We start from the raw sequence: 12,285 nt of genomic DNA, 5'->3' as shown, positions 1-12,285 counted from the left end.
CTGTATTGTATACAGATACATGCTAGCGATATCTGTTGGGCTGTTATTGTATAATAAGACACCCAATTGCAGGATAAAGAATGTTATTTGAATAAACATGTTATATATCATCTAAAAAAACTAAATAACGATACACTGTGATTGTAAACTTTTCTTCCGTTCTTATTTATATGGGTAATCGTGTAAACTTGCGCAATAGAAGCACTCATGTTTAGCTTTCAAAATCATTGTTTTTAATATAATATCTGAACTTATTAATTGATCTTTTGGTTGAAAGTATGCAGATGATATACAATCTATGCAATTTTATTGAGTACAGTGTTTAAATTTAGAATACATAATCCGGTAAATAACAGGTGATATCCTATTTAATACACACTACGACAGTTTAAAGGTTGATATGCTGGTATACTCATATTACACGTTCAATAAATAAAATGTCCGTTAGCATTATATATGTATGTATTTTAACTTAAAGTTCACTTCAACATAAAAAAAAAAAAAAAACTAATGTTTGAATTGTTCAAATACAATCTCGTCAATCATTTATATACACTGTTTATCGTCCTTGATTCAAATTTAGAATTTACTGTCATATGATACAATCATCTGTCATACTTGTGATTGTGGTCGAGTGCACAATGGCTCAAGCTGCGTCTAAAACATGCGAAGTTTGCGTGAGTGCCCCTGGATCACACTATTGCATAGACTGTGAGGAATACTATTGTGAAAATTGTAAGCTGCTACATAATAGGCAGAAATTATCGAGAAACCATCAGTTTCAAAAAGCTTCCGACCTGATCCCAGAAGGTAAATCTAAATGTAGTGAACACAAAGAAGAATTAACGTTATTGTGTAATACATGCAATGTACCAGTTTGTACCAGTTGTGTGGCAGGAAATCACAATGGGCATACATTTTCCAAATTTGTCGATGTAGTCACGAAATTACGAGGGGAAAATGAAACAAAAATTCGTGCCAAGACAAATGAGGCAAATCGAAATATTAAGATGATTGAGGATAGCTTGAGATCTTTTGATACTGCCGTTGACTCTGTTATAAAAGACATCACCGATGAAAGCAACATGATTAAGCTCATGGTGGATACAGCCGTAGCTCAGATGATTGCTGTAGTAAAAGAACAATCCAAGAAGGAGAAAGACAAACTGATGAATATGTTGTCTGATGCTAAATCCGTACTTGCTGCTGGGCAGAACTTAGAACAGAAAAGAAAGGGTTTAGATAAAACAAGGCAGGATGGAACTATGGTACAACAGATGAAAAATCTGAAAGGAGAAATCAACAAACTACGTATAAATGCTGATCCAGAATTTCCCAATATATCCTTCAATCGCAAATCTGTAGCTGAAGATGACATCAGACAACTGATAGGTACATATACTATAAGGTAAATATACAAATATGCTAAGTCTTCTGAATTGATATAGTTTTCTACAGTAACTCCTTTTTCCAAAAATCGACAATCAACACACACTCTTTAATAGGAAAATAAGTACAATTGAACCATTGGCCATCACTGACGTGGACACTGTTTTCTAAATAACGAAGAGCTGACAGTTACGAAATAACTCTTTTAACAAATATTAAAAAAAAACACAGTCAAATAAACTAGATCGAATCCACTTATCTTGTATATCATTCCAAAGTATCAGATGTTATTACTTGAAGTTAAAATTTAATTTAAAAAGTCGGTTCCTATTCTAGCTAAGGTCATCACTGACACGAGATGGAAATTAAACATTGTGTTTTCAACAATTTCAGTGCCTTGGTATAGTTGCTTGAACAATTTTAAGTTGAAAAATTAGTTTAAAATACAAATTATGACGCAGAATACAGTCATATTAGTCACTTTTGTTTAAAACAAACTTTATATTTTCAAAGTTTACAAGTCACAAGTAATCACAATACTATTTGTTTCGATATCGCAAGTAAGCATAATAGTATTAGTATTGATAAGTTATCATACCTGTAATATTATTTCAATTGATAGCCCAATTAATTTATCATAATAGTATTTGCATTGGTGATACAAGTAATCGTATTATTATTTGCAGCGATGAATAACTAAAAAAAAGTTTTTACAAAAGTGTGTGGATCTTTCTAAAGTCCACATTAACATTAAATTTTGAAAGACTATTTGAAATTTTCAAAATTACCCGAATTTACATGTTACATTTACTTTGAAGCTCATAGAAACAAGATAACATGCATATTGAAACTATGTATTGAAATATTTCACAAATCTTGTGAGCATCATATTATTTGCATTGAAAAATGACCAAAACAGGAAGGTTTGTACAAGATTGTGTAGATCTTTACTAGAGTAACATTAATCTTTGATATTGAATATTTGGCATGTTAAAACATTTACATAGCACTTTTACATGGAGAGATACAATGGCAAGATAAAATATATTTTCAAAGGCAATCGTTATAATTGTTTAACAACATTTGAAAACAAAAGATAAAGAAAACAATCCTTTTTTTAGCAATTGTTCACCAGTCTTAGAAACAAAGGAGCAACGCCATGGTTACTTACACAGATGTTCTGATTGTGCGTAAGTTCTTATCATCCAATCTTACTCTCGATTATTATTCATCCAAAATAAATACATACAAAATAACAAGATACAGCTATTTTTTTAAGTGATGAATGATTGAAATGAACGAGAGTTTAAACACAATAAACAATTAAGTATCGTGTAAGCTGTAACTGTAGTCATTATATACCTGATTTTGCCACAGTATTGTTCAGGTATCTCTTTAAAATTAAAACAACAATCAAGTGACCGTTTGCGAATAGTATAAACCGACTTCTTTTCGCAGTAAGTAGAAAGTCCGGTAAGGGCTAGTTTTGGCCTAAAATTCGAATGACATTTGATGAAAGATTTTTAAACAAGAGTTTACTTCAGTCGATTAAATTAGTTTATGTAAAATATTTGAACTGATTTGGTCAGTAAAGACGCTCAAATTAAAGCTTCAATATGAAAAATTTATCAAAAAATGACATAAAACGTCACTTTTCACATGGTTTTTGTCTAAAATGGAAGTGGCCGCATTTGTATTCAGTCTCAACATTCATACAATCATGTTATGTATTATCATGAAATACAAAATATATTTAAATATTAAGATTGAACACAAATGCGGCAACTTCCATTTTAGACAAAAATCGTCTTAAAATAAGCACAAATGCTACAATTGTGAAGATTTCAGTAATTTTGAATGCTAATACCCGATAATTATGCAATGTATTGTCAAAAACAGCCCATCTTTATGAAACAAAACTATTTTACTTTCCAATAAAGAGCGAAAAGTTTACATTTCAATAAATTTGTAAAAATGCTATATTTTGGGGGCCAAAAAGTGGTCTTATTCCTTTTGTTTGTGTGTGTTTAGTACTTTTCTGCCGATTTCATGGCTGTTTATTTCCACGTTTTGTTTTAACTTTGTGTATTTATACGAGGAAAGAGTCAAGTTGAACATTTTCTGAACCATTAGTATTTGCGTTATTTTTCTTCCCTAGACAAATAATTGCTCGTCAAAATATGTTAGTTCACAATATTCAAAATATTTCTAGTGTAAGCCACCACGCAGAAAAATTCGGAAAACTGTTTGAAAGAAAGCAATTGTTGCATGTCATTTTTTTTTTTTTTTTTGTAAAATTCAAAAGGAAGGAACTGACAAGGGTCCTCAGTTTAAAGTTATCGACAGAAATTGGAACTGAAAAAGTGCTTTAAAGTTAATTCTTTATTAAAAGTCACACAACCTAGTGCATCCTTCCATTCTTCTTGATATATATTTGACTCGATATTTTACATTACATTGCTTTAATATTGGACATGAATACTTTTTAAGTAATTTATCTCAATAACAAGATGCTTTTTGCAACTTAAAATATTCGATTGTTTAAGAGATGGAGGGAAGACTTAAATTTCCTTAAAAAAGAAGAAATAAACATAAAATTCATTCAATTCCTATCTGAAACAAATGAAATAAATGAGTACTTTTAACCCGATGTTTCATGTACATGGGCAATTGGGAAATGTATATAATTAGCCGATTTAACAGGATTTGAACAGCTATAAAGTTTTAAAAATAAAGATATCTTACATGAACGTTAACGTTGTTTTCTTCAATTGTTACAATAAATTCGTTACTGACGGTGTGATGATTGTAATATCGATCTAAAAAGTAAAATAACTATTATTTTAATGTCTAGCACTAGTTCGATATCACTGTTGGTTAATTGCTAGTCCTCGAGGGCATCACAAGCTGCATCAGTCGTTTCAGGGGTATTGGCATACGGTCTAAGATACTTTATTGTCTGCATAACATAAGAAATATATGGAACTAAAATCCAACTGCCAAGTAGACATTAGATGCATTTGGCTATTCTGTTTAGATAAATTTGGAACATATAGCACCTCAGGCATTTAAGAGTTAGTACATCCCTAATTTTAATTTTGGGGTGTTAGTATTCCGGACGATTGGTAATACTAAAGCGCGTCGGATATGAACAATTTATGAAATGTTATTTATGATTTTTTTTTGCAATCACTCAGACATTATTAATAGTTATGAGTTTTATTTCTTTTTTATTACTTGCAAAACAAAAATGTTATATCACATAATACATTTGGTATAAATACAGGAGAAAATCAAATGTAATGAAACCCGAAGTTAAGGCATAGAGTAGTATGCATATTTCAAACTCTTTTTCCTGGCAAATGTGTTATATCGTTCTAATATCAGGCATGTTTAAATATTGTATCTATTTTCGTTTAAGGCGAGAAGAAATTACATCTTTAGGAGAATAGTAAGTATATAATTTGTATTTCTATAATCATATAGGAATAGAAAAGTTAAAGTCATTTTAACTAAAAAAAAATACGAAACAATTGGGTCTTCTTTATACGGGCTTCACATATACATGTGCTTTTTAATATTTTCAGAAATTATTGCCGCAACAATATGTATTCTTGTGATGTTTTATGTCGTTATAACCTATGTATTTGTAACCTGCTCTATACCAGTAGAAAAGGAAAAGTAACTTGTTTTGTGTCTTCACTCTTTATAAATAAAGAGTCACCTGTTATTTATCGGTCTTAAAATTTCCTGAATACATTTAGAACATCCACATATAAAAAAAAAATAAGCGGATCCATAAAAGCATTTGCACATACTGAATTGTGATTTGACTTGCATCGAATTCTTTCTTCGTAGTAAAACCACGTTCGTCCCCCGTGTTAAAAGTTCTTTGCTTTTGTGGCTAATCCTACTCCCGGACTTCTTGTGAGAACTGTGTAAAACATCACAGAATTGTACTCACCTGGCATACTTCAAAACCTTCCAATTGATTTGATCCGTAATCCTTAATAAGAATATGTTGTTACATTCTCAGTATATAACCTATACCATGCAATTGGGCAATTATGCACCTCGTGTTTTGTTGGTTTTATTTTGGTGATCATTGATGAGGCTTTGCATATTATGAAAGTTACGGGGGATGGAAACACCGTTTTAGACCTTTGATATTATATGTATATTTGCATCTGTTCAGATGATTAAGATAAAATTCGTAACAAATGGTGGTCTAACTAAATATGGTAAGGTCAAGTTTGTCAATTTTGACACAGTTTTGTCACCAGTGACATCACAATGTACTTGTCTGCATTCCAGTTACTAAATATACTTCAACCGGTTTAGTTATCAAAGAATAAACCCAATTAGGGAAGGCGTGAATGATTTTCCGCTTATTTCTTCAAATTTTAGGGGCCAAATCAATAGCCTTGTTATACCTTTGTACTACAATAATAACTCAAATATGTCCGGTTGAATAGAAACAATATTTCCCTTGCTATATAAGGCCTACATTTTCTTCTTTGATATTTAAGGGTAAAGGTTGTTAATTCTCATTCATATCTAGCGACACACATGTTGCTGTTCAAGCCGACAAGGTAACACAAATAATTGCTTCATCAAAACATCATGGCTTTTTTTTTGTTTGCATACAGAAATAGCGTGAAGATAATTAAAGACATTTTTGAATCCTTATAACACACACACATTAGTAATTCAATAGAAGACTCAATTTTGATAATCTGTTATATATAGCTTTAATGTTGAAAATTGATGACGTTTTTTGCGATCAAATATATACAATTTTGTCTTCATCAATGATGTTAAAACTTATGTTACAATTCTTTTTTCTTTTCAGTCGGTAAGTAGCAAGTTCAAGTTTGATTCAGAGAAGTATTTATTACTTAAACTGCAATGCAAAACCTTGAATTATAGTAAAATAAAAAAAAATGGTTTCCCTTTCGAGATTACAATCATACATATTTACTCATCGCATGGTTTTCACGAGCAAATTGAACTGAAAATTGACACCATATTTGAAGTATAACACATGATTTGGCAAGCATACATAGATTTATAAGAGCAAAAACTATGATGTTTTAGCTATATGCTTGAATATAATTTTCCCTACATGACACCTACGTTGCTATTCCGGCTGCTATATCAACACAAATGATTGTTTCATCAAAACATCATATTTTTGTTATTGCATATACATGATTTAGAAATAGTTTGAAGTTCACTAAAGACATTTCAGAATGCTTATTACACACTAACATTACTTATTCAATAGAAGACTCAATTTTGATAATCTGATATATAAAGCTTTAATGTTGAAAATTAAATACATTTGTTGGCGATTAATGACAAAGCAATATACATAATTATGCCATTCATCATATATTATAATTATTTATTTTCAGTCCGTAAGTAGCAAGTTCAAGTTTGATTCAGAGAAGTATTTATTTCTAAAACTGCAATGCAAAACCTTGAATTACAGTAAAAAAAAATTAAAAAAAAATAAATCCCTTTCGAGATTACAAGCCTATTTACTTATCTGACAATAACCACGAGCAAAATGAACTGAAAATCAACACCATATTCGAAACATAACTCCTGTTTTGTCAAGCATACACAGGAATTAACAATTATTTTTGAAATATATAAAACAAACTTTTTCCATCGCATATAGACAGAACTAAAAGACAACGTAAGTATACAAATCTACGAATCCCACTTATACACATACATCGCTAAGGAAATATACAATTTGAATAAAATCTCCATTCTCTTCTTTGGTATTATCACCATCAACGCCGAAATAAATCTCCTATAATTCCAAATGTTCCGAGAAATACAATCCATAATAAAATTGGTATAAAGCAGGCTCGTCTAGATATTTTTGGTTTTAACTCTCGAAAGACATCTTCTTTGCGATTTTAGATTTCAGAAAATAAGACACTAGAAAAAATGTTAAATCTGAAAATTTAAAGAGTATATCCTATTGTTTTTTTTTTTATTTTTATGAGTTTAAATTCACTTTGTAGATAAAGAATGTATAACAAGGGATCCTTATCTAAAAGACGATGCAGGTCTCATTCAATTTCGAGGTTCATCCGATTGCAATGTTTTTTTTGTCCGTCTTATTGATTATAGTATCAGAACTACAGCACGACAAAAAAAAAACGATTTATTATGACTTTATTTTTTTTTTTCGCATTTTTTTGGTAACTGCAAAATGTCGTTTTGTCTTTTTTATAGATAAGATCAAAAGTTCAAACAATAACAAAAACCATAAACTGTAGCTTCATGTGAATCACTAAATTGAATGTTATTAGTTGAAAACACTATCTGCCGAGTAAGATGAATGTCCGGGTTAAATATTATCCTTTACAATCAATCATAAAATGAGATAGGAAGGGTTGAGGTATGATGGCCAAAGTATTGCAGACCTTAATGTTTTAAAGGTCACTAATGATATAATAAGATTAGCAATATGTCACTCTTGTAAATATCATTACCCTGCACAAAGCTCGAGCAAATTTTTTGTTATCAATTGGGAAAATCTGAGGTTTGATAAAAGGGTCACTCGGTTTTAAAAGTAAAGTTTCGTTTATTATTTATCTTTATTATTTCTTGTTTTTTTTTATCGAATACCAATCCAACTTATAGATTGACAATTTTTTATTGTATGGTCATTTTGAAAAAAAATCCGCTTTTGTAAATTAAAAACAGCTGTGTTGTTGTCAGTTGTCTACCAACTTTAATCTGAAATCGATCAGACACAAAAAAGGACACAATTCAACTTTCAGGCAAATGACATTCAGTAATAGTGTATACATCTAAACTATTTTGTTGTTTAATATGAAGCTTAATATAAAACAACAAAAAAACATTTGTATAAACAACACGAAAAAAACGAGGGGACCTGATTTAAAGAATGATTTGACAAATGTTTGACGACATTTATTTTTTTTGGAATATTTAAAGGTTTGTTTACAAATGCGAATAATACCGTAAACAATGAAATAAAATAAATAACAAATAACTTTATGGAAACATAAGATGTAAACACTGTCATATATATGGTTGTTTTCTTACTTTCAGACCATCAGTTTAAGTTCATGAATTTTTGAAATATACATTGACGCAGATACTTTTTCATAAGTTAAAGAACTGTGTATAAAATATTCCGGGTCAAACATTGTTAAATATGTTAGCATTTAACCGACACACGTGACTTTCAAATTAAAAAAGGAAGGACAATCAAATGTATTGGTTACTGCATAAAATATACCAGTCATAAATTATTTTTTTGATAATTACCTTTGACCGGTATGTTAGTGGCAAATATATACATCTTTATTTTTGTGCAAACACGTTTGATCTAACTAATAGTATGTAATTAACAGAAATGAAGCATCATACTTTTAATCATAGTTGCGATGACCAAGGTCCGTTAATCTGAACGTCTATCTTCAAATTGGGATCGCTGTGAATGATTAAAACATGTAAATAACTATTGTGACTTTATTATACCAACAATTGTCATAATCGGTTTTGAATCACAGATTGAATTTGCTTTGTCAATATTGAGCACTTCCGAATTTACATGTCTATTAGGATGATTAGACAATTGGCAAAACTCTTATTTATGACTACATTGTTTAACTATGTGCCTGAAAAAAAAAACCTACAAAAAAAACCTGCAAATGTCAAATTTTTAACTTATGTCAAGATAGCATCGCTCATTATTATCAATATAAAACTATAATAAATTCAAAAGTAAGCCTTCGAATTACTTAAGATATATAGACCTTGAAAAAATAAAGGAATACACAATGTCACACTAGTGTGTATTATTACATTAACTGTCTTTTTAAAACTGGCATATATGCATGTATAGAAACTTACAAATAGTTTACATCAGTGTGTTCTATCAACATATTTTGTTTGACTAACGACTGGCATGGGTAAAATTGTTGTTTGCTTCTTAATTTTTAAAATGGCAGCCACTACCATGAAAACAGCAAAAATAAGAAAAGTTATCAAAATGTCCTAAACAAAATAAAACTAAAGATAAAGGTAAACTGGCATATATTGATGTGCTATTTGACTTCTGAATTTTCAAATTGGCTGCTGTTTAGTTGTAACGGGCGGACCAGGGAGCAATCCGCTATTACCTGCAATCTTAAATTTAGTTATGTTTGTTATTGCACATGTCAAAATACTAAATTGGTCAGAATCTAAATGTTTTAGTATTCATTCATTTTTTCAAGAACATTATTATTTTGAGTGTTTCTTATTTGTTTTCTTTTCATTGATAGCTTTTGTACGTGCTGCGGTTACGAGAGGTAAGTGCATTAAATATTCAACAAAACTATTTACATAATGTACATATTCCAGATTCATACTATCATATTTCAAGGATTTAATTGTTCGATTGTGAACAGCTATCATATCAAATACAAAATAACACAACCCTGAATAAAAATAGCTCCAATATAAAGGATAGTAATTCATAGGAGTGACAGTCATTCGATACTGTCGTAGATGTCACAATGTATTTGCGTGGATTTCTTTTAAACACTCTTTATAATAAGTGAACAAAAATGAGTCAGGATGTACACAACACATGCCTACCAAATATAATGAAAGCTCGGCACAGCTATCGTCTAATGTATTCAAAAGAGACAATAAGAGTTGCTATTCAGTTACTGATACTTACGATCCAACATCTTGTCAAAATTAATATGCTGGCATTTTTTAAGGTTATGTTTTCTCATACCGGTTTATTATTTTTTTTTTTGGGTCTTTTTTCGTTGGAATTAATTTGGTATTCCGTTTTAATAACTTCTTCTAAAAACAATGTCTGATCCTACAGACACGTTAACTGTGTCGGCTGAAGACAAAATAATATTTTTAACGACATAATACATGTACTATTTCAACAATGTAACTAAAGTATTTGCTAAATGTCGGGAATAATTGCAATTTGCATGTTTATTAAAAAAGTATGATGCTGTAGTATCAATTGTACTTACAGAAAGAACTACACATATTTAAATATGCATTATTTTAATAAAACGAGTATCTATATTTACTACAGAAGGATGAAATTTATCAAAGAAGTTTAAAAGAGTCAATGAAACAGTACCATCTTTCTATTTTGACATAGTGTAGAACTTATAAAAAAATTATAATTCAAATGACTAATAGCTTCACAATTGAATAATGTAGCTTTACATTGTATGTTTAAATTTGTATACAACTTTACATTGCACATTGATTGTAATGATTATAAATAATTTTATGCTTTTATTTTGAGACATTTTGTCAATTGTTTTTATCATTGTGTTGTATTGTTTTGATAAATATTCCGCTGCGTTTTTCAATGTTAGTAAAAAAGAAACAATATATAACTGAAATGTATAGTTCGTGTGTAGAATATAACTTTGCACCATAATGCATGCTTTGTCTGTCTTTATATCAAATCCAACAACTTATTTAGAATTTTTATGAATACTAAAAAAGTTTGATATTTTGGTATCTATACATGTAACAGATAACAAATGTTAAGTATATATCTATTATTTTACGCCTATCATATACTCGAATAATAGTACACACTCGAATATACGAGTACATTAGACAATTGTATAGAAGAATTTGAGTTATGTGATATTTGGAGGGCAAAACGCTCTCAGATTTTGCCGATTTCTGTTTTAATTTAACAATGAGGCTGCATGCCTTACTACAACATTTAAATGGTCTGGTGTTTTTCAATGAACGTTAAGCAACCAACAATTAATCACTCAGTTTGATTTTAATGAAAATTAAAAACCAATGTATAAATTCTTGTTTTACACACATTATACAACAGAGAAACACGTACTTTTAATACTGTTCATGTCTTCTGGATATTTATGTCGATTTGTTCTGAATTAGTTATTCATTTTGAAATATGTGACGACACGTTTATGAAGACAGTCCTAATGCACACTACAAATACAGAATGTATTAAGAAATAATGAACATTTAACTGACTTGCAACCTTTAACAATATTGCACTTCAAAACTCAGAGGAGTAAATCAAAACTAAGTTATCGGTCGCCGAAGTAATTGGGCTTAAGTAGTCACTTTTTTTTGCTGTTTCCACTTGGCCAATACTAATCAACGACGCCATATCCGACTGTATTCGAAAACGCTTGCCAATTATTTTGATCATAAGTGTTTAGGAACTGTCTCGATATTTGGATGAACACTGTTTTTTACGCAACTGATTCAGGCACATCCGGATGAACATTTCGTGTCACACTTGATTCAGGTATATCCGGATGAGCATTTCTTGTCACATTTGTTACAGGCATATCCGGTTGAGCATTTCTTGTCACACTTGATTCAGGCATATCCAGGTGAGCATTTCTTATCACACTTGATTCAGGCTCGCTCGAGTCTCTGCTCCCGATCATAAGTTCGCAGTAATCATGTGGTGGGTCTGCACTAGAAGACGATTCTCCATGAGTTTCTACCAGATATACTGAATTTGAATGAGACAAGTTTGAAGTAAGCTCCATGTCACGAATACTGTCATATACATTATCTATCTGAGACACTGTTGTCACTGGATCGTCATATTCTCCAAAGGGTCTACCAGTTCTTGGAGGAGATTGATGATCAGGTTCTTCATAGGGTCTTCCAGTTCTTTGAGGAGAGTTACGCTGTCGACATCAGCATATCAGTAACAAAACTACAGCACCAATTATAACAACAACAGCACCAATTATAACAACAACAACACCAATTATAACACCAGCAACACCAATTATTGGATATATGACGTTCTCATGTGGTGTGACACCTGTGGATGAGAAATTTATGTTCAATGTTGAACTGTCTTGA

The 12,285-nt window shown here is 30.5% G+C and overlaps 1 protein-coding gene across 1 annotated transcript; it reads left to right on the top strand.

Annotated features, from left to right (window-relative positions):
• The first annotated feature begins 625 nt into the window (after nt 1–625).
• On the top strand, nt 626–12,285 carry LOC127723940 (E3 ubiquitin-protein ligase TRIM71-like). The gene is made up of 5 exons (XM_052230657.1): nt 626–1,408; nt 2,511–2,575; nt 6,242–6,244; nt 6,807–6,809; nt 12,161–12,285. The coding sequence occupies exons 1-5, from the start codon at nt 642–644 to the stop codon at nt 12,283–12,285; spliced, it is 963 nt and encodes a 320-aa protein (XP_052086617.1). The 5' UTR covers nt 626–641.

This window comes from Mytilus californianus, unplaced genomic scaffold, assembly GCF_021869535.1.
Source record: "Mytilus californianus isolate M0D057914Y unplaced genomic scaffold, xbMytCali1.0.p SCAF_13, whole genome shotgun sequence".
NCBI classification, from domain to species: domain Eukaryota; kingdom Metazoa; phylum Mollusca; class Bivalvia; order Mytilida; family Mytilidae; genus Mytilus; species Mytilus californianus.
This window is presented reverse-complemented; position numbering and strand designations above follow the sequence as displayed.

Coding starts and splice junctions, on each gene's coding strand:
- LOC127723940 (XM_052230657.1), top strand. CDS start 642: ATGGCTCAAGCTGCGTCTAAAACATGCGAAGTTTGCGTGAGTGCCCCT. Junction 1,409..2,510: donor ATAGGTACATATACTATAAG/GTAAATATACAA, acceptor TCCTTTTTTTAG/CAATTGTTCACCAGTCTTAG.